The following is a 22,612-nucleotide window of genomic DNA, read 5'->3' on the forward strand; positions in this document are numbered from 1 at the left end:
TTTTTACATGCCCAATATGATAAGTTGTGGAACTCAATTGTTCAGCATATCTGATACTAAATTGCCCTATACATACTCTGAAACAAAGTTCCTATTGCCTTCCTTTCCAGCTAGAAGTGTTCACATTTTCCAAACCATAACTTGCAGATTTCAGCTCAAATACCCAGGAGAAAAACCAGAAATCATTAGCAGACAATTTGACAGCTGTGGTTTAAATGATTTGCCTAAACCAGAAATTCAGTTACAGCACACAACACAGGTCCCTAAGCAGCATTCATCTGCTTAAGCCATAAGAAAATTTTCATCATTGGATTTTTTTCACAAGTGGTATAAACAGTCTTCACCACATAGCTCTGACTCATGGTCTGGAATGTACACTGAGTGAAGAAGATCCTGTGGAACATGGAATTAAATACTAACAATGGATTCCACAGTTTACCAATATTTTAAATTTACTTGTTCATAACAGAAAAGTGCTGAATGTTAATTTTGGCTTCTACCTGCACTCATAGAGATGTTTTCTCCAGAAACCTGTATCTAACACAGTCCTTTCCTGACACTTTGCAAATTACTCTAGTTTTCTCTACTCATTCCCACTTCCTCACCCCAACCTCCTCCCCTTACTTGCTCACAGATCAAGTCTTTCACTTGTATTCCAGGCTTTGCCTTCTCCTCTGAATCTGCTTCAATATCCTTTTAAGTTCAGGGCTCTCTGCCAATATTTTTCATGCTACCCAGAAGGATCTTTTCTTACTTTGATCGCCATCCCTACTCTCCCTGGCCAGACAGTATCAGCTCCCCCTAAGCTATCTTCTGCTTGTGATTTGCACCATAACAGCCAGTCACATAAGCAGCACTTTCAGCATGTTTCCAGATACCACCAACCTTACAAAATACATTGAAAACACTTGTTGGAAAAAGCCCATATTCCCCAAGCAGAACACATTTTAAGAAGGTAGCACACTATTGCTTAATATGATGAACTATCACATACCTTTGCTTTTCTGTTTCAGCCTTGATTTCCTCTGTAAAATGAAAAAAAAAAAAAAAAAGCACAGTTATGGAAATGGAATAATAACCATAAAGTTAAATAACTGAAAATTATTGGAAAGCAGAACCATTTAGTTAAAACATTTGAGACATGGATTAGCTAAAAAAAGAAAATACATGTCTTTATGAGCAGTTTCAGAAGAGCTTCTACTCTTCACCTGCACTTGCTGCAACCTGTATCAGAAGTACTTTACAAAACTATATTCAAAAACTTATTACTTAAATTTGTACCCACTCATGCCAGCTAAACATCACATCCCTAGAATGCTTCTGCCAAAACACTGTCAAGCTCTTTTCACAGGGAACAGAAATAACAAAAAATGTATTATTAAAACTATTAATCAGTCAATAAAGGACATAAAGCTTGTTAAATGTGTATTACCCAGAAAAACAATAAAGAAACTACCATTAGTGAGTCTTACATAAAACCCTCATTACTAATAATTATCTTTGGCTTTAAACAGTTAGACACCACAGTATGCCTAGAGGGGAGGAAAAAATATTCTGTAACACCTCTATTTAATTCTATTTTGAAATATATTAAATATATTAAAATGTAAAAACTAATGGTTTAATGCTGTTGAGAAGACATTGAAAAAATGTTAACAGCACATTTAAAAGTAATTTTAAATTACTGAAACTAATTTTAGGAAACATTCTCAATTTCAAGAATACTTTTATCTGGATTCTCTAGTAATTTACCACACTTGAATCACAGGAAATTCCATGAACACTAGGATTTCCCATGCTGCAGGAATACCTTCTCAAAATAATGTGTATGGGATCAAATATGAAAATATATACAAATACAAATGGTTTTAAGTAGTCATGTCAGGAGATCCATTTCACATCAAGTCCTGCCCAATCTTGCAAACTCACAATCAACTAAAACTAACTTGACTGATTTTTGTCTATAAGCTTTACATGAGGAGCATGGTTCAATTTTGACAAAAAAAGTGTCTTAAATGTTTCTACCTAAGCTCCTGTGCAGCAAAAGTATACTACTTCTGTGTCCAATCCCTATTAATTACTATTTCACACATTCATACTGTGTCACATTCACAAATTCATGTTTTCACAGCACAAGTTCCTAGGTTTATTTTATGAAGAATCACTAGTATCAATTATGTTTACTAATAGACTTGTTAAGCATCAAGAAAAGTGAACATAAAGAGGGCATATCAAGCTAAAATCTGGGTCTCATTTCTGATATGATTGATGCTTCTGTTTCTCCCCTGTAAAACCCAGAGTTTAGGCAAGTCAGTTCATCTGAGAAACAGCTACCGCAGAAGTGGTTTAAATCTGTATAGCCCAGAACTAGACAAAACATCAAAATAATTCTGTATTCCAGCTATTCAATATTCCTTAGTAAGTAACAACAGCAGCATTTCAGGAAAGTCTGTCTTCCTACCAGGTTATGAGGCTTAATCCATTTATTCCTAACCAAAGGGAAGGAGAAAAAAAATCTCTTCCTCCCAATATCTTCATACCTATGATTATCTTACCTTCCCTGTTAGCATTGACACCCAGGAACTCCTCCTCAAGATGCTCTGAAGTCTGTCTAACAAACATTACCAACTGACACAACTGCAGGACGGCTTCCAAGTTCAAAGTTTACAACTACAATGAGGACACTGAGCAGATTCTCACTCAGTGATTCTGAACACAGAATCAAACACTGTAGACTGCAGAAAACTATAAAGATGTCCTGACGCTATGCAGGATGAAAATGAGAAAGGTCAAAGCCCAACCTGAAATTAATCTGGCTTCATCTGTTAAAAGACAGTAAGAAATGTTTCTACAAATATATTAGCAACAAGAAGAGGACTAAGGAAAATCTCTGCCCTTTATTGGATCCAGGCAGATACATGGTCATCAAGGGTAAAGAAAAGGCTGAGGTAATTAATGCATACAAAGTGAGCTTTTATTGCAAAATCTATCCAGTCCCAGTGCTAGCCGAGGAGGCAAGTTCAGTCCAAGAACATCTTAAAAAAAAAAACCAACCAGACAACAACAAAAAAACCACCATAAAAATTATCATCAGTATTGATGTCCTGACACAACTGGTGAGTGGGCCAACTAGGGAAGGCATTCTGCTGGACATGCTGTTAGCACACAGAGAAGGACTTCTGGGTCGTGTGATGGTTGGAGGCTGACTTGGGTGTGCAGATCATGAAATGATTGGTTTTGGTTCTCAGAGAAGTAAGAAGAAGAGCCAGCAGAACTGACACCTTGGACTGCTGGAAGGCAGACTTTGGCCTTCTTAGGAGACTGGTTGACAGAATCCCTTGGGAGGCAGTCCTGAAGGACAAAGGTGCCCTGAAGGGCTGGACACACTTTAAGAAGGAAGACTTACAGGTGCAGGAGCAGGCTGTCCTCATGTGCCAGAAGACAAGCCAGCAGGGAAGCAGACTGTCCTGGCTGAACAGAGAGCTTTGGCTGGGACTCAGGAAAAAAACCAGAATTTATGGGCTTTGGAAAAAGGGGCAGGCCACTCAGGAGGACTACAAGAATGCTGTGAAGTTATGCAATGAGGAAAAAAGAACAGCCAGATCCCAACTGGCTAGAAATGTAAAGGACAATTAAAATATGTTTCTACAAACACATCAGCAACAGAAGGAGGGCTGAGGAAAATCTCCATCTTTTTTTTAGATACAGGGAGAAGCATAGTGATGAAGGAGGAGGAAAAAGCTGAGGTATTTAATGCTGCCTTTGCCTCAGTCTTTAGTAATAAGACCTGTTACTCTATAGGTACCAAGCTCTCTGACCTAGGAAACAGGGACGGGGAATAGAACAGGGAACCCATAATCCAAGGGGAAATGGTTAGCAACCTGCTGCACCACTTAGACACACACAGGTCTATGGGGCCAGATGGAATACAACCAGGGCTACTGAGGGAGATGGCAGAAGTGCTCACCCAGCCACTTCCTGACATTTACCAGCAGTCCTGGCTAACTCAGGAGGTCCCTGCTGCCCATCCAGAAGAAGGAGTGGAAAGAAGATGTGGGGAGCTACAGGCCTGTCAGCCTGACCTCACAGACAGGGAGGGTTATGGAGCAGACTGACTGCCACATAGCACCTACAGGAACTACCTGAAAGTAGGCTGTAACAAGGTGCATGTCAGTCTCCTGTCTGAAGTAACAAGTGACAAGACAAGAAGTGTCTAAAGTTGTGCCAGAAGGTTAGACTGGGTATCAATAGCAACCTCTTCACTGAAAGGGCTATCGAACACTGGAAAAGGAAGCCCATGGAGGTGACTGAAACACAATTACAGAGGTGTTAAGATGTGTAGATGTGGTTTTTATGGACCTGCTTTAGTATGAGCTCCTCTTTCCATGGGTCCACAGGCCCTGCCAGGAGCCTCCTCCAGCACAGGCTTCCCACAGGGGCACCGCTCCTTCGGGCATCCACCTGCCCTGGCACAGAGACCTCCATGGACTGCAGGTGGGTATCTGCTCCAGCATCAACCTCCTTGGGCTGCTGGGGGTCAAGCCTGCCTCACCAGGGTCTTCACCATGGGCTGCAGGGGAAACTTTGCTCTGGCACCTGAAGCACCTCCTCCCTTCTTCTCCTCTGACCTTGGTTGCTATTACATATTTCCACTCCTCCCTTTGGCTACAGCTGCATGGGTTTTTTTCACCTTCTTAAATATGTTATCACAGAGGAGCTACCACTGTTTGAGCAGGCTGGCTCATTCAGGAAAAGAAAGATCAGGAACAGGGGTTCTACTTTGCATTAACTCATTTTACTCCTCAACTAAATGACTGTATAAAACCCAGGTAGCTGTCATCTGGACAGATTCTCTGAATTTATTCTTTGCTTTGTAAATTATAACAGAACTTGCAGAGGATACCAATATAGTATAAAAAATTCCAACCAGAGCTGCTTAGAGCCCTCATTCTGTTGCTGATATTCCAACTGTCTTTGGAATAGGTCCCAATTCACATCAGAAAATGCAAGTTTTTGTAACTGAAGGAAATATACTAAAATTACAAGGAATGAGCTTACCCAAGTGTCAATCTAATTAAACGTTATCACCATTATGAGCAGCACTGCATCAGTCTATTAATGTGAAAGTACAGATTTTATAACCTTTGTTAAAGTAAAAAAAAAAGGTTATTACAGTGGCTGACATCAATTACTTCACAAGACTAAAATATTTTTAATGGCAGCTGAGCACATGGTATGATACCATTACTATGAACAAGATAGACAGCAGGCTGAAATTGTACTTTGGGATCAGAGAAAACCTGATTTCCTTCACTGCCTGATTGCTCACTCTGCTCTCTACACCAAAACAGAAGTTAATCACAGTACAATCTCATGGTCATGTTAGCAATCACATCCAGCAGGAAGCATACAAAAATTCAACAAGTATTATCAGCAGAAAACCAGACTGTAATGAAAGTAACTAACAATTCTCATGCTAGATAAATAATCTGTTAAGGACAGATGAACCAAAATGTTGATTAATACATGCTTTTAAATGGGAGAAAGCAATCCCTGCTAAACTGTAGATTAGCTAGAAAAGAGGTGAAGCCAGCCTTGAGAACATAGCCTGCTTCCTTGTTTTGCTCTCCCCCTCTCCTAACCCCACACCCAAAACCACAAAAAGGAGGATAAAAAAGCAGGAAAAGCTTTTCATTCCCAGCAGCACCATTCAAGGAAGGGTAAGAGAAGATCCAAGATGCTGAAAAAGGTCAGGAAGACTGGAGACAAGGGCTGCAGCTTCCAGTCTTTTTCTGCATTATCTGTGATGTAAACAGAGGATTATGGTGGAAAATAGCTCAGATGATTCTAAGGGATGATGTGTCCTAAATTGGAACTAACTGGGGTATATTCAGTACCCTTTGAATAAAGTGCAGCAGAAATAACAAAGTAAGTACCTCCAGAACTCTTGCTTTCATATGCAGCTCCGTAAGAAGACCTCTTTACAGAGCTCTGTCATAGAATTAAGGGAAACATATGTGGATTTTTCACACACAGGACAGATTTTACCAGAGATACATTATTTCACAGTTTTACAGTGGTATGCATCAACTGTTTAACAAAGCATGTAAAATTTGCCATGTATGTTAGTTTCAACATAATTTGCCATCTCGTCTACACTTCTAAAAACCATCATGGATAGCTTCAAAGAAATCCCTTAAAATATCTGAGACCCTTTTTTTACAGGTGTGTTGGTTTTGGCTGGGATGGAATTAATTTTCTTCTTAGAAGCTTGTATGGCACTATGTTTTAAACTGGTGGTGGAAACAGCATCAATACAACAGGGATGTTTTCAGTATCTCTGAGCAGTGCTAACCCAGCACCAAAGCCTTTTCTGCTTTCCTCCTGCCTCACCAGCAAGTAGGCTGGGGGTGCATGAGAAATTGACAGAGGACACATCCAGGAGAGATGGCTCAAAGTGACCAAAGGGATATCCCACACCATATGATGTTGTGTTCAGCAATAAAAACCTGGTAGGAGAGTGGGGAGTTTACCTCCTATTGCTTGGGGGCTGCCTGGCATCAGCTGCCTGGTGGTTAGCTACTGCTTTTTTTGGCATCAAGTGTGTTTCATGTTTTGCTTTATTCTCTTCTTGCCCCTCCACTCCCCCTTTGTTTCGGTTTTCTTATTAGCCCATCTTTATCTCAGCTCAAACCTTTTGCACTTCTACCCTTCTGGTTCTCTCCCCAGCAACGGGCAGTGAATGGCTGCATGGCCCTTAGCTGCTAGCCAGAGGTAAACCACTGCAGCAAGCATCCATCATCTGCTCACTTCCCCAATTTTAGTTCACTATTTCAGCATGTCATTTGAACACTTCTCCTTACTCTCTTCAGACTGCTTACAGTTTCTACTATAAAAAAAAAAAAGAAAACAAACAGAACAGTTTCTAGGTTTTTTTCTCTTTTTAACACTTAATAACCAGCTAAACTCATTTGCAACTACAATTTACAACTCTCTCTGTAATGACAATTCCTAAGCACCAAAGTCAAAATGGGCCAAGTAGGTCAAGCAGGTGCTGTGGACCTTAACTGCTCTCTTTACTGGTTTAGAACGCTGATCAGATGCCAACATAAAACTAATTCACTGTTTGCCCTGCTAATTTGATTTAAAGATGATTTAAACCTTTATTACACTGAAGGGTGTCTCTAATTACCATTCAAAATTTGTTTATGACTGGATTATACCCTTGGGCTTCTATGCCAACAGCTCAAGACAACAAAAACAGATCCTCTCCTCTAGCTTATCTTCAGGTAACATTTCCTTCTGTTTACTGAAGTATGACATAAAATCATGTAAAGTATAAATATTCTACATATGGCAGAAGTCAAGAATAACTTTCTGATCAAGTAAGGGATAACTAAATGATTACCTTCAGGAACAATACACAAAGCTAAACTCTACATTATCAAGACCTGAGTTAGATTACAGGGAAAGAAGCAACTGGGAAAAAGGCAAACTATTTCCTCAAAATGGAAAAATACAAGTTCATTGCACAGTATGATGCTAGGACACCCCTCTCCCAAATAAAATAATTTAATACGTCTCACAATAAATTTTTCCATTCTAGCATCAGAATTCTATTAAAAACTAAATTGTATTGTATTTCCACAATATTGTATTTGAAGCAGCTGATGCTGTCTCCCAGTGAAGCACATGCATAATTCTACAAGGATCTGTGAATCTGAAGACTAACATCCAGTGTAAACATCAGAATTAAATTTTACCTATCCAAAAATACATCCGTTGGAATAGAAAATACCTCTGTTTTCACTGGAGAAAAGTAAGCTACCCCATATACATTACAAAAATCAGATATGCCTGTTCTTTGGTTCACTGTGGCAGAGGTGGAAGAAGCTTCTCTTCTATTTAGTATTGGAAAAAAAAAAAGGATTTTCCAGCTCTTCTTACTGTCAAAAATGCATGCAGATTATTAAAAATCATAACCGTATTAGAACTAAAAAACCCCCACAGGAAAGTATTCCATTCAAAAGAATTTTAGGATAGTAAGCAGGGGCCTTTTAAAGAAAATAACAGTCCCAGGTAGTCAGAAGGTAGAACCAGTCAAAGCTGCATGGGATACAATACTTCGAGGAAACAAGTCAGTGTTTGGAGCTCACATCACTTACACCACAGAAGACAATTATGAGAAAGAAGCAATTTCAATTAATTTCTTTCAAGTCAAAGCAAGTAGATGAGATCCAAAGAACATGCACTGAAGAGGAATTTAAATTATACTGATATCTATACCAAAAAAGTTAAATCCTATTACAACATTAATGCTTTGTTTGAATCTACTTCCTTCCTTCCATCCAAGTATTCTACTGACTTCATCCAGTATCATACAGGAAGTTCTAACAACCAAGGGATTAGAAAACTCTAAATTTTTCATCATTATCAATACTGAAGCTGTCCTCCATGTCAAAGTACATGGAAATCCTCAATGACCCAGCAGTCTAAAGGTACGTGCCAATTTAAAAGTGTAAAATAAAGTTAGCTGCAGTGTAAATTATAGAAAAGTAGAACTTCAGTATTTATTTTAAAACAACTTTAACCAGCTATTTTCCAAACCATGTACTACAATTATTACATACATGATGATCACTGATTTAAAGACATTTTACCAAGTTTGAATTCATAACAGTATAGCCATACAAACATTATGGGAATAAAAAAACATTCCCAGAATCAATCTCCTCTTGAAGAGAAAAATTTCCAATTGGACTGTAGTAAGTGTATTTTCCCCCAATGAGTTATAAGAATCTATTTCTAGATAAATATACAAATCAACTTGGTTTCTTGATATTTGCTGTTACGTTGAAGCAGGGTCAAAAAAAAAAAAAAAGGTCTCCCACAAAGCTGAGAGTTTGTCAAGAGGCAAACAGTGCCAAGTACACACAATTCACAGGAATTTTCTCCAGGCCTCCAGCTTTATTCTTTCTGTGACAGAGCCTCTGCCTCACTCAATGCTTCTGAACACTGAATTCTGAAATACTGCAGTTTCTTTATGTTTTCTTGTACTGAGTATGTATGGAGAAGCAAACTTAGGTTATGGTATTTTTCTTTCCTATTTCTTTTTTTAACTGTAGCAGTATAATCAACCTTCAGTAATTCTTAAACCACCTCTCTTCAACATTAATCTCTATCAATGTATGTAAATAGTATGCAGACCAAAAAAAAAAAAAACATGAAAGCTTTATAAAAAGCCTGACTAGGATGTCGGATTACTATAGAATAATTAAACAGTTTAGTATAAAACTGTTATTCCCTTAATTTATCAAATCTGGTTGGCTTGCCTAAAACCGGTAACAGTGTATGCATATTCATTGTAGGAAGACAGCACTGAAATGCTTGGTATTTTAGGTAGCCTGCAGAATAAACTATTCCCTATGAAATCTGAAACTGCTTCTCAAATGGAATTCCCAAGGTGCTGTCATAGCACTGTGTCCTCCTATATGCCCTATAAACAGCCCTCTCCATGATATCTTCTAGGAGATCTAGAGAGGTATCCTCCCTTCCCTCAAATTCTCATAAACACAGTGACTCTAAGATGGAGAAAAAAAAGCCTACTCCAAGAAAAGCCTGATAGCAGCACGGGGCATTCAGGGGTGTAGATTTTGTTCTTTGTTTTTATCCAGGAAGCTAACAAAAAAAGAAACAGGTTTGGAAAAAACAGAGACGGGTGCAAGGACACAGCACATGGAAAGTGTGAATTTCACCTGTGTGCATTCTCCCAGCTGTAGAGAACCATGTGTCTGTCTACCCCCTCAAAAATCCTGACTCCAGTCCTTAGTATAGATCCTGTTACAGTTTATTTAGACATCTATTCTTATGACTGCTGTTATTTGCTGGGGTCAACTAACCTTTCATTCTTAGTTTCCTTGAACTGCAAAATTACAGCTCTCAGAGCTAAGGCACATGGACACAGAAGAGCAAAGCTTCATGCAGATTTAACAAAGTCATCGCTATGGTCTTCACGTAGCACATAATAGCAAATAACTCTTGCACAGACAAACAAAACAACCTTAGAAGAATATCTGAACAATTCCACTTGCTTTCCATTCCAATGCATTACACTGCTGCAGCTTCATTTTTACAGGTATTGAAGGAGTACCTAAGGAAGCAAGATTAATTAGACTAAAAATTTAAGAAGAGTTTGCAACAGCAGTTACATTTTGAGTCTAATAATTCTTGATTAAATACTGTGTAGTTCCTCTTTCTTGTGCTCAACAAAACCCTGAAAGCCTTCTAATCAACTGAAATACTAAGTAAGATCTAATCAGCTTAGAAAATTCAGGAGCAACCTTTGAAGCGTGTAGAGAAGTATTTAGGTGTACACACACACACACAAAGTAAAAAACCAAAAGCAATTAATACAGACTTTGTACAGGTGAGGTGCTTCAACTTTAGATTACATTAATCCTCTAAAGTATGCTAATATAAGACAGAAATATTACATGTTGCTCCTTTCCACATTGTGTTTTCCAATACATTAAAGGTCTGCAGCAAATCCTACTGAAGTATTTTCTCTACTTTCATACCTGCCATTCAAAGGACAGTAACCCTTATGTTGCTGCTCATGATATCGTATCCTTTGGGAATATGCAGCTCTGATGTAAATACTTGGAAGCTGACCAACCTGTCTCCACTCAGCTAACCTCACTACCTGCTCCTTCAGCTCATTAGGTATGACATTTTCAAAGACAGAATCACTGGCAAATCTTCTCAAAAGCAGAACCTACTCTAGTGGCCTCATTCAGCTTAAAATTAATTCAGAGTAATTCAATCAAATGGGGTTTTATGACTAGATTTTCTGTAATAAGCTTCCTACTTGCTAAACCAAGTTGACACTGCTAACAAGTTGCTTTGCTGACTACTTAAGAAGAACGGGATGGGTGACATACATCCAGGTCAAGGATAGCCAAACTGTAGTTATTGTTAGCATTTACAAAAACCCATTCCCTGCTGCAGTAAATCCCTCTGCTTCCTATCAATATCACATGAGCCTCCATCCTCTATTAAACCTACTACAAACTCCCAGCAGTATCCAAACTTTTGTCTTCATCTCAAAAGAAATTTCTTATACTTAGATCAAAATCCAAGAATGGAAACAGACTTTTCATTTTCATCTTTAAACTCAATTACAACAAGCCAATAGCCATGTACATTTATTTTAATCAAGCAGGGCACACCTTTCCAATATGTTGTTCCAGCCATTTTTCATACCTTCTCCCACTAGATTATACCTTATATGGGTTTCATGCTCAAGGCTTGTGACAGAAGTTGCAGAAAAGGTGCACTAATATATAAGCAATTTAGCTGCTTACCACATACACAATCACCTAACTAGGTTATAGAAAGGATCTTGTCCAGAGTTCCAATTTTCCAGTATGCTTCCATTCCAGCTTAGGGTGACCAGTGGTTTCTCTTAATTCTCTTAATTCTGTCTCTTTGTGCCTACTTGTACATTCCTTACACAATCCCCCCAAAAGCACAGTTTAAACAGTTTGATAATTTCAATTTTCATTGGGCCAGTGAGCCATTTCAACTCACTGTAGAGCTGCATGACCACAAGTTGCCACACCTGCTATGTTGTAACTCATTTTAGGAAGGAAGAGCTGGAGCAGAACTGCCCATTGCAGTGGATGTCCACACTGGAATAAATATACTGCAAAACTTTATGAGGTTTACCCACTATGTTTCACAAGCACTGGAACTTTTTGTGATGAAGTAAGTTTTGCAAGGCCAAGAAGGTTTTTTGATCAGCTAAGGGGGGCAAAGCATGAAGCTATATATTCCTCTTTAAATACACAACGTATATAGTGTTTTCTGACCCTTCTTTCTCATGTCGTATGTTAAAATCCCTGTGAATTGTGTAAAACCTGATTCTAATGGCTACAACTCCAACATACAAAGACAGCAACAGCTATCCAAATAACGAGAAATGTAGCACATATTGAAAACAGTATAACTTCACTCAGTTTTTTTTTTTTAATTCTTTTGTATTTTTTGGTGCTTAAAGAAAATAAGCAACGTATATATCCTATGCAGACATATGAGTCAAGTACAATGCAGAACAAAAAGTACACAACATGAGCCAGAAATGTGCACTGGCAGCCTAGAAAGCCAACTGTATCCTGGGCTGCACCAAATGATGTGTGGCTAACAGGTCACAGGAGGTGATTCTTCCCCTCTACTTCACTCTTGTGAGACCCCATCTTGAGTACTGTGTCCAATTCTGCAGCCCCCAACATAGGAAGAACATGGAATTGTTGGAGTGAGTCCAGAGGAGGGCCATGATGAAGATCAGAGGGTGGGAACACCTTTTCTATGAGGACAGTCTGAGAGAGGCTGTTCAGCCTGGAGAAGGCTCTGGGGAAACCTTGTAGCTGCCTTCCAGTACCTGAAGCAGCCTACAGGAAAGCTGGGGAGGGACTTTTTACAAGGGTATATAGTGATAGGATGAGGGATAATGACTTTAAACCAGAAGAGTTTGCAGAGATGCTGTGAATGCCCTCTCCCTTGAAGTGTTCAAGGCCAGGTTGGATGGGGCTTTGAGTAACCTGGCCCAGTGGGAGATATCCCTGCCCATAAAGGGGATTTGGAACTAGATGATCTTTAATGTCTCTTCCAAGTCAAATCATTCTATGATACTCAGCAAGAAAAACTTGGAATGCTGTTCAAGGTATTAAGCATCACAATCCTTTTTGCCACTTACTATCCCTTTCCTCCTGAATCATAGAATCCTAGAATTGGCTGGGTTGGAAGGGACCTCAGAGATCATCAAGTCCAACCCTTGAGCCACTACCGCTGCAGTTACCAGACCATGGCACTGAGTGCCACATCCAGTCTCTTTTTAAATATCTCCAGGGACGGAGAATCCACCACTTCCCTGGGCAGCCCATTCCAATGTCTGATCACCCTCTCAGTAAATAAATTCTTTCTAATGTCCAGCCTAAACCTCCCCTGGCACAACTTGAGACCATGCCCTCTTGTCTTGCTGAGAGTTGCCTGGGAAAAGAGACCAACCCCCACCTGGCTACACCCTCCTTTCAGGGAGTTGCAGAGAGTGATGAGGTCTCCTCTGAGCCTCCTCTTCTTCAGGCTGAACAGCCCCAGCTCCCTCAGCCTCTCCTCATAGGATCTGTGCTGGAGTCCCTTCACCAGCCTGGTTGCCCTCCTTTGGACCTGCTCCAGGACCTCGATATCCTTCCTAAACTGAGGGGCCCAGAACTGGACACAGGACTCAAGGTGTGGCCTCACCAGCGCTGAGTACAGGGGCAGAATCACTTCCTTGGACCTGCTGGCCACGCTGTTCCTGATACAGGCCAGGATGCCATTGGCCTTCTTGGCCACCTGGGCACACTGTTGGCTCATGTTCAGCTTCCTGTCAATCCAGACTCCCAGGTCCCTTTCTGCCTGGCTGCTCTCCAACCACTCTGTCCCCAGCCTGGAGCTCCCCATGGGGTTGTTGTGGCCAAAGTGCAGGACCCAGCACTTGGCCTTGTTGAACCTCATCCCGTTGGAATCAGCCCAACTCTCCAGTCTGTCCAGGTCCCTCTGCAGAGCCCTCCTGCCTTCCAGCTGATCCACACTTCCCCCCCCAGCTTAGTGTCATCTGCAAACTTGCTGATGATGGACTAAATCCCCTCACCTAAGTCATCAATAAAGATATTAAAGGGAACTGGGCCCAACACTGATCCCTGGGGGACACCACTGGGGAGCGGCCGCCAACTGGATGCAGCCCCGTTCAGCACCACTCTCTGGGCCCGGCCCTCCAGCCAGTTCCTAACCCAACACAGAGTGCCCACCCAATGTGTCACCCAATGTTATTCCAGTTAGTGCCCTCCTGTTACAGAGCTGCAAAGGGCCCATACCAAGTAACACTGGATTAAGAAAGAAGAAGTTGATGTTTTTGACTTAAAATATATTTTAAAATATGGCTAATATTTTAATCTGGTTTTATCATGTGGATAAGGGTAAAATGGGAAAGGGAAAAAAAAAAAAAAAAGCATTAGCCAGGATTACCACTAGTGCTGGGGAAATACAGATTTTTAATTATAACAGACTGGAATTACAGAAAGAACACAAAATTAAATTCAACAAGGAAATATGAAGACTTGTCAAGGGAGGCTATTTGTTCTTTACTAGAGAGTATGGGAGGACAAAACACTGGAGAAACAAGCAAATTAAGGCAGATGCCCTAGAAGAGTTTGGTCAAGGATATACTACAATTATTCAGATAAGAATAATATAATTTACAGTAAAAGCAATCTTACCAACTGAATGCAATGGTATACAGATTAGTATACAAAAAGGTTGTTGCCAACTATCTGTCATGAAAATATCAATATGCTGGACTAAGAAAAGCATTGCTAGTCTTCAGAGAGAAAAAAAAAAGGCAGCTTTTCTGCCTCAATAGATTTTTTTAAATATACTTGCTGAGAATCACAACTGTCATCCCAGTAACCAATATCAAGGTAAAAGACATTACCAATTATAAATTCAATAAAACAGGGATTATAATGAGCATAATTCTTTAAAGAAGTGAGACTTTAAATTTACATCCTCTGTCACTGCATCTCAACATCACAAAGCATTCTGTGTATGAAGTTCTTGGAAGCCCCTGTAACTTCATTAGGAAAAGTGAGAAATCTATTAATTGAACTTGGTTTCAAATTCAAAGGGGGGGGGAGGGAAAGAAGGTAAGCCTTGAGGAACAATTGAATTTAGTAGTTTGAAATAATATCTAACTCTTCTCATTTCTCTAGAATAGTTCATATGAGATAACTGGACTTGCCTTCTCCCCTGTATTGTTTACCTGATTCAGCAGATTAGTTTCTCAGCAGAGTCACTGAAGAGAAAAGAGCGGGAAAAATCAGGGCTGATAAGACATTCTCAACAGGATGCGCTGAGTATGTCCAGTTCTCTCCATGAATTTTCTCAAATATTCACTCGTTCCTTTAAATGAGTATCTGCTTCAGTCAGCAGAACCATATCTTGTACTGCATCTAAGAATGCGACTGCAGAAGCTCTCTGAGTGTGTTGGGTTCTGTTAGTAGTAGCTCTGTTTAAGATTGTGACACACGTTTGCCTAGTTCTAGAGATGTTGAATCATCTCACTGAGTTGCCATCCCTGGATGTGTTTAAGGGTTGTTTAGTTGTGGTGTTGGGGGATATGGTTTAGAGGAGAACTTTGTAGATTAGGGATGATGGTTGGACTCGATGATCCCAAGGGTCTCTGACAACATGACAGATTCTGTGATTCTATGATCAATAACTCTTAATTTGCCACAGCAGCTTGATATGCCACCCTCTGAAATTCAGAGGTCAAAAGCCACCTCAGTTCTTTAGCTGAAACATTTAAGAAGTTAACTTGGATGTAGGTCATTGTATTTTCCCCTCTGAACACTGAATATAGTATAGCTACTTCAGATTCATAGTGGAAAGTAAATATTAATAACTATGTATCTCTCAAAAATGTTCATTTTATATATCCGTATCTCTCTGTATATATGCACACACACAAAATCTCCATATATCATGTGATTTTTACTCCCTAGATCTATCTAGACTATAACTTGCAGAGGAAGTTTTAACTAAGAACACAGGCAACACCACAAACATTTATCTAATAGTTTGAATCAGAAGACAGGTCATGACTGAAACTCCAGTCAGAATACTAATCAGGTATGAAAGAAATGTAGCATAATTTCTTACAAAAAGAAGGCAAGCTTGTGGTAATGTACCTTGTGCCTCTTCATGTCAAGCTGGGTTTCCCCCCTGCTCCCACCTTAACACAGTAGGCAAGTTTCCCTCATTTTTAAGATCAGAAACTCAGGCATATCCTTTATGCTCTGCTTGGAAAAGTACAAGTTTGTGCCAAAATAACAAAAATGCTAGCGGCAGATACGTATTTTGCAGACACAAAATTACATTTGAAATAAGGAAGCATTTTCTATCAAATAACTTCCATCTGTCTGAAATACATATCTGAAATTAAATAGATCCAGAACAAAGTCCTGCAATCTGAAAGGACACAATGAACTTCCCTCTGAAGACCTTCTTCAAGTTTGACCTTTAAGTTCAACGCAGGCAAATATGAGCAGCCTGACGCAAAAAAACCAAAAACCCGGTAGTAGGAAATTAGCTCACCCATCTACAATATCATTGCTGAATTTTTCAAGGATATCCAGCCCTGTAAACGAGAAATTTCTGCACAGCCTGATGTAGTGATGACTATTTATTACCCTTGGTAACATCTATGCAAGGAACAGGCTGCACAGAGAAGTAGCAGAGTCTCTCTCACTGGAATTACACTACTGCTTGATAGGGCTCTCAACCTAATTTAAGGCCCTGCTTTCAACAGATAATCTCCATAGGTCCCATGCAATCTGGACTTCTCTATGGCTTTACACATTTCCAAAAGACTTCTGTTACACAAGAATATCTTCACTTGCAGTCAAGCTATGTCATGAGTAGAAAAAAGCCTCTTAAGTATCTGGGCAAGTCTTCAAATTCAATTAACATTTTTAATTGTTTGTATTGACAACTGAAAAGCCATTGTAAACATTCAACAGAATGTATGTCAAGAAAGAAAAAAAAGGTGCATTCAAGGTAGGATTCAGTCTGGTAAACAAGATGTTCGAACCTGTTTCCAGGCTTGCTATCTGCCTGTAAGTCCAAGTCCTCAATGCCATCAACACCTGAGGAGGCTGCACAGCCCAGACAAGGCTAGAGGTGTGCTTTAGGACTTGCCCAAGCACTCTCCCAAGCCTAAGCAAGAAGAAAGCCAATCAATATAATTACTGGAATACAAGAGATACAATCTATACGAAGGGCACTAACCTTAGGCATCTTACTCTTTAACTAAGTCCTGTTTCCAAAGTTTATGCTCTCCTGACAGAATCAACAACCTAGTTACGGAACAAACACTAATTAAAGTCACAAAGCCAGTTTCTCAATTTTATCTCAGCACCAATACTCTCTTATTTTAGTCACAGTACTACAATTGTAAACATAAAGATTATATTTTCTCTTGCATATTTTGGTTGTGAATCAAATTTATAAGGCCTAGTCAAATATAAATTGGGAAATCAAGCTGCAGTGTATCTTTCAGCAGCTGAGCTCACCTTGTGCATAGATTTGGTTCTTCCTACTTCATAATCAATGTGGCTTTTTACACCTACATACAAAGTTTAATTACAGAATTAGCTTATCTTCAATTTAGATGCCATTCCCAGAAAACCAGTATTTTCATCTTCATTTCATGGTTTAAGGCAGGGATTTGCATGCAGCAGCTCTAGTCCATTTAGTTAAGTTTCTTTTTCCTTTGCAGTTAAATATGCACTTTAATACAGAAAATAATAAAGATAACTTATGAACATTTTTTTAACTTCTGCACTACTCAATGCTCAAAAGTTGTTTTAACACAGAGCGCAGACAGAATGGAACTAAATGAAAATTAATTTCAACCAAGAGGAACAAAGGCAACTAATCAAGTTTGACAAACAAAGAATGTTCCATGAAATCCGTAAGAACATCTGTGTTGCAAAGATGCAAACAGAACCATAGCATCCCTATCTCAAGTTCTTAAATTAAGTTCATTTACTTTTTCAGAACTGGGGAACAAAAACAGAAATCAAACCTAAAACCACCTGCCTGAATTGGACAAAAAATATACAAAAGCAACAAATTTTTTTTTAAACCCTTGATATTTGTAGACTGTATTTTGCTTCCACAGTGGCCCAGTGGCGTATGCTTAAGTAAATGCAGATGAAAAACACCGTAAGAATACTGCAGTAGCCCCCTCCTACCAGCATGTAGCCATCTATAACTTGGCTTCTTCAAGCGCCAAGACTGTTCCTCAGGTTTGACAACTCCTGCTAAATTTTCATTTTAATCGCTTTAAAAACCATTTAAACTTTAAATAAACCACGTTTTTTCACGATCTACAGATCAGCATAATGAGAAATCACAATCATTCTCTCTTCATGTCTACACTTACAAGCTTCCCATCTTCCTCATTTTTCTCCCTTCAGGAAGCATCTGCTTTATCTCCTCTATAAGACATTCCATACTTTCAATCATCATTATTGATGCCCACGTGCATAATTTCTAAGGCCACTGTCTTTTTAGGAGGCAGCAGAGAGCAGAACTACACACAGAATACGTGCTATCTTTATAAAATAGTGTAACAGCTTAATTTCTGTTTTCATACTTCTCTTTTTGATAAACAAATCAGTATTTTAATGGAATCATTCACAGTGACACAAATTCTTTCCCTTCCCAATGGACAGAAGTTTTACTTAGAGCTCGTGTTTGTTCATGTTCAATTGAGACCAGTTTCCTCCTCCACTTCCCCTCTTTTACTCATACAAATCAGCCTGCATTTCTCAACACTCAATGTTTGCCACTCTATCAAGTGGGTCAGTAGAGCACAACCATGGTTTTTAATAGGTTGTTTTCACTCTTTTAGGTATATTCTTTTGGCAGCATCTGCCACCTTACAATTCACCCCAAAACACCATGAACCTCTACAAACTAAAATAACTCTCAGATGGGAAAGCAGAAAGCAGAACTTCTACTCCTTGACATTTCAGTGCCTTCAAGAACCTTGGGTGAGCAACCTGGTTGAGATTTACTGGGAAATTGAGTGTGTAGCTGAGTGTATGATAATCCATCCACCCTACTTTACAGATTTGTGATGGTAAACTTCCCCTCTGCAAAGCCTGCAACAGCTCTTCATCACCACAGCACACACACCCATACTGTTCTCCACCAGCTTTATTCCTTGCTAAAGTTCAGACTTGCCAGTCTGAAGTTCTCAGGATTTCTCTATTCCCTAAGTCCTTAAAAAAAAAACAAAACCAAAAAAAACCATGAAAACCAAAAAGATAAATGCTACTCCATCTTTAGTACCTCCCACTGTTTTATTAGCAACCAATGAAATTCTAATATTCTGCGCTCTAACAGTTCAGCAATTTCAGATTAGACACCTTTTAAAAAGTCCTAATCCTAACGAGTTAATATGAAGTTTGGTTTGAACTTCAAATTGGGATTTTTTTTCTTACTCATTCCTTATAATTCCACTACAGGAAACTTTCTCAGTTTCCATATACAACAACGCAAACAGTGTATTTTGGTTACCTGCAATATCTTTATATTCCTCAAATACTTCTGTGATAGCATTACAATCTACAAGCTATAAAGATAGGGGGGTGTTTTCTTCTTTGCAATTTGTTCCTACCAACTTCAGAACAGGCTCTTCATAAACCTTCCTTTATAGCTGGTATACACTTACTCTGTTAACAAAAGACATGACAAAGCATCTGCATGTTAGCTCTAAGAATTTTGCTACTTCAAAGTGTTCTCAATCCAATATTCCTATTTTTTAACTAAAAAAATCCCATGTGGTCTAATTAGTCTTTTCATGACTACTATGAAGCTGAATTTTAGCATATTTTAGCATATATTTGAGCATGTAATGATGAGAATGCTCACTATTAGAGACCAGCTTTTTAGCTGCTACTTCAGTCAATTCCTGAGTAGTGCTGGAGAAGAACTCAAGAGCTGCTCAATACACCTTAATTGAATGTTATCTGTCAACACAGTTGATTTACTTACCTAACATGACAACTTTCTGTAAAGTACAGCAAATTAAACATCTCTACATACATAATTAATGCTATGAAATTAAGCCTCATTCACAGGTTACCCCTTTTAATTCCTGGATTGTTAAGGCAGTATCCCTCATCTTAAAAATACTGGTATTTCAACTGACCAGTTTTAAAGGCTTCTGGCATTCATATATATGCAAGCACTCATTTGGTTTTGACAGTTACCTACTGATGAAACTACTTCTTGAGATTTCTCTGTTATTTTCTACTCTTTTGTTTGCTCTTGTGTTTGGATGGTGACAACCAAAGATGGTTTTAATAATGCTTTTTATTTATTCTGGCAAGGAGATGCTGCAGAAGAAGACCATCATGTTTCACAGTCTTGTTCCCGAATCATCTTTCAGTATGAACAAAAGCTACGCATCCACTTTCTCAAACACTTCAAAACACTTTCTTCAAACACTCTTTGTTTTTTCTTAGAAGTTTTTTTCAGGAATGAGCATGTGTGCATAGTAATGATGACCCATCTTTATTCTTTTAAAAGTATAGCCAGCTACTACAGTTACATGCATTGGAGTCACACAAGTTTCAAATATAAGATAAGCCATTACATACCTGCTCTCCCCTCCATGAGCACAAGCACACAACGTATTAAACAAGTGTGACACATACAAAACAGGCTCATGGAATAAAAGAAATCCCGGGATATAAGATCGATTATTCTAAGCCAGACATCTGAGTACACTGATCTCAAAGTAGGTGTTTATTTTAACTGCCAGAATTTACTTATTTTTAAAATAAAATCCAGAGCTAAAATGGATCCAACTGTGTACGTAGCAACTCTTCCCATGCCCTGCAAGGAGCCTTCATGCATTATCATTCTGATGACAGGGGCAATCACTTGCTATAAAATTTTCCATGTATATGAGGTAGTTTAATATACTTTTCTGCAAAGCAACAAGTACTGTGCATTGTCAAAGACTAGATACAACCAGGGACACTAAGCTCTTGTGCAGAGTAAAGTTCTAAGAACTAGAATCAAATTAAAAGATCCCTTTGTAATACAGGAAAATCTACATTATATTTTTAACCTCCATCCTTGTGGGTAGATATCTCACTGTGATTTATTGTCCTTTTGGAAACTGGTAGTTTAAAAGGTAATTTAGAAGCTGGAAATTACTAAGCTAGATTTCACAATTAAATACAAGTTCCTTCTAAATTCAAGCTACCTTGAGAAATTGCCAAAAGATTTCCATATTCTCATTAAGTAGACTGCTCGCTACAGTAACTTCAAAAGTAATCTGAAAGCAGGGATGAAAAAACAAGAGGCAAAATACATGACATTGCAAATCTCATTTCAAGCACTAAAACTTTAAAGGGCACATATAAGTATATACATCTATTATACTACTGGTAACCTTGTAATTAAAAAACACATTATGCCACTTTCCTCTTGGTATAGCTCAGCATCATAAGCGAATGAGCACCTTTTCCAGATACAAGAAGATAGCCAGGAGACTACAATTTTATGATTGTGTATCAAATTTACCAAGCTACATTTGACACTGGAAAGAAAAATACAGGCAATAAGTATGGACTTAAGTTTATTTTTATGCCTGTAATATGCCCCTAAAAAGGTTACAACCCTATCAACTTTGTAATTTTCACTCAATTTTGTATTCAAAATAGAAACCTGAACCTTTAAATCAGGAGTTCTGATGCAACATTTTCCCAATGAAGCTTTCAGAGTGCTCACACTGTTACTGAAGTCCTGATTTCTTAGATTCTGATACAGCAAACAGCTCAGACTAAGATGTCTGAATGCACAAAAGTAAAAACATGAGTATTACAGTACTCTGAAAGCTCCAGAACTTCAGGATGTTAATACAATGAAACCATTATTCTCCGTCTATCTTTTATTTATATCCAAAAGAAATATTTTTGAAAGTTCAGACTGCTTGCATTAAGACTCATATGACAACTACTCTCTTTTCTCAAATGTTCAAAGACAAGTGGAAGATTACTTAAAAAGGTCACCACTACACAATACTGTTAACTCCACCCACATTGTATGCTGTATGATAAAGAAGTGCTTCCTTTACCACTGCTTACCAAAGCTGTGAAGAACATGACACTGAAAGTACTCAGTTCCGTACTTATGGAATCCACGAGTTCACAATGAATTATTATGAAAAATTATGGCATCAACTACACTAATGGTTTATATATACATACACACAAACACACTTTTTTTTAATGAGTAATCACACATCATACTGCACTGAGACTGTGCCCCTCCTTGTTCTTTCAGAACATTGCAGGACACGTGTAAATAAAAGCTGTCGTAAACCCCATTAGCCAGTAAAAAAAAATCCAAAATCACTTTTTCTAGTATAAAAGGATACTTGGTCTTTCTATTTGGTGATATCAAAATAATGGCTGTTTCTTTCTATTTCAGAAACCAGTACATAATACTGTGGCTATTTCTAAGCAATCTATTTGTGATCAAATGCAAACATCTTCCACCACCAGCTAGTGCTCATCAGGCATCTATTAGATCACGTCTAATACATTTCATCTGTGCTATGCAAGACTTTATTATTATTATTATTATTATTATTTAAGTCACTGGTATATAAAACTATTTCAGCCATTTCTACCTCTACAGAGTTTGAAATCTTTTGCAAAAGTCAGTTATGAATCATCAGTGCAAGCACTGATACAGGTCAAAGCTGCACACAAAAATAAACCACTGAAGTTAAAAATATCCTTTAAGTTTTACAGATATTGGCAATAAATAGCAGAAGAATATCTAACTCTGTTTTAAAAGGTCCTCAAAATTACACTTTATTGTTCTTTAAAAAAAGAAACTCAGATCCCCTGACTTTCCTTGTGAGTGTATTTCATCATCACCCATCTCTCTCTCTCGTCCAGTTTCAGAGAGCAACTTGGCAGGG

At 38.6% G+C, this 22,612-nt stretch overlaps 1 protein-coding gene across 3 annotated transcripts in view; it reads right to left on the bottom strand.

The window, feature by feature from the left end:
- Nucleotides 1-22,612, bottom strand: part of ARFGEF1 (ARF guanine nucleotide exchange factor 1) — an 88,529-nt gene that overhangs the window by 54,596 nt on the left and 11,321 nt on the right. For all 3 annotated transcript variants that reach the window (XM_071737715.1, XM_071737713.1, XM_071737714.1), the window contains exon 2: nucleotides 995-1,025. In XM_071737715.1, the coding sequence (XP_071593816.1) occupies nucleotides 995-1,025 (31 nt within the window). The remainder of the gene's footprint in view (nucleotides 1-994; nucleotides 1,026-22,612) is intronic.

The sequence above is a fragment of the Heliangelus exortis genome, chromosome 2 (genome assembly GCF_036169615.1).
Source record: "Heliangelus exortis chromosome 2, bHelExo1.hap1, whole genome shotgun sequence".
NCBI lineage: Eukaryota > Metazoa > Chordata > Aves > Apodiformes > Trochilidae > Heliangelus > Heliangelus exortis.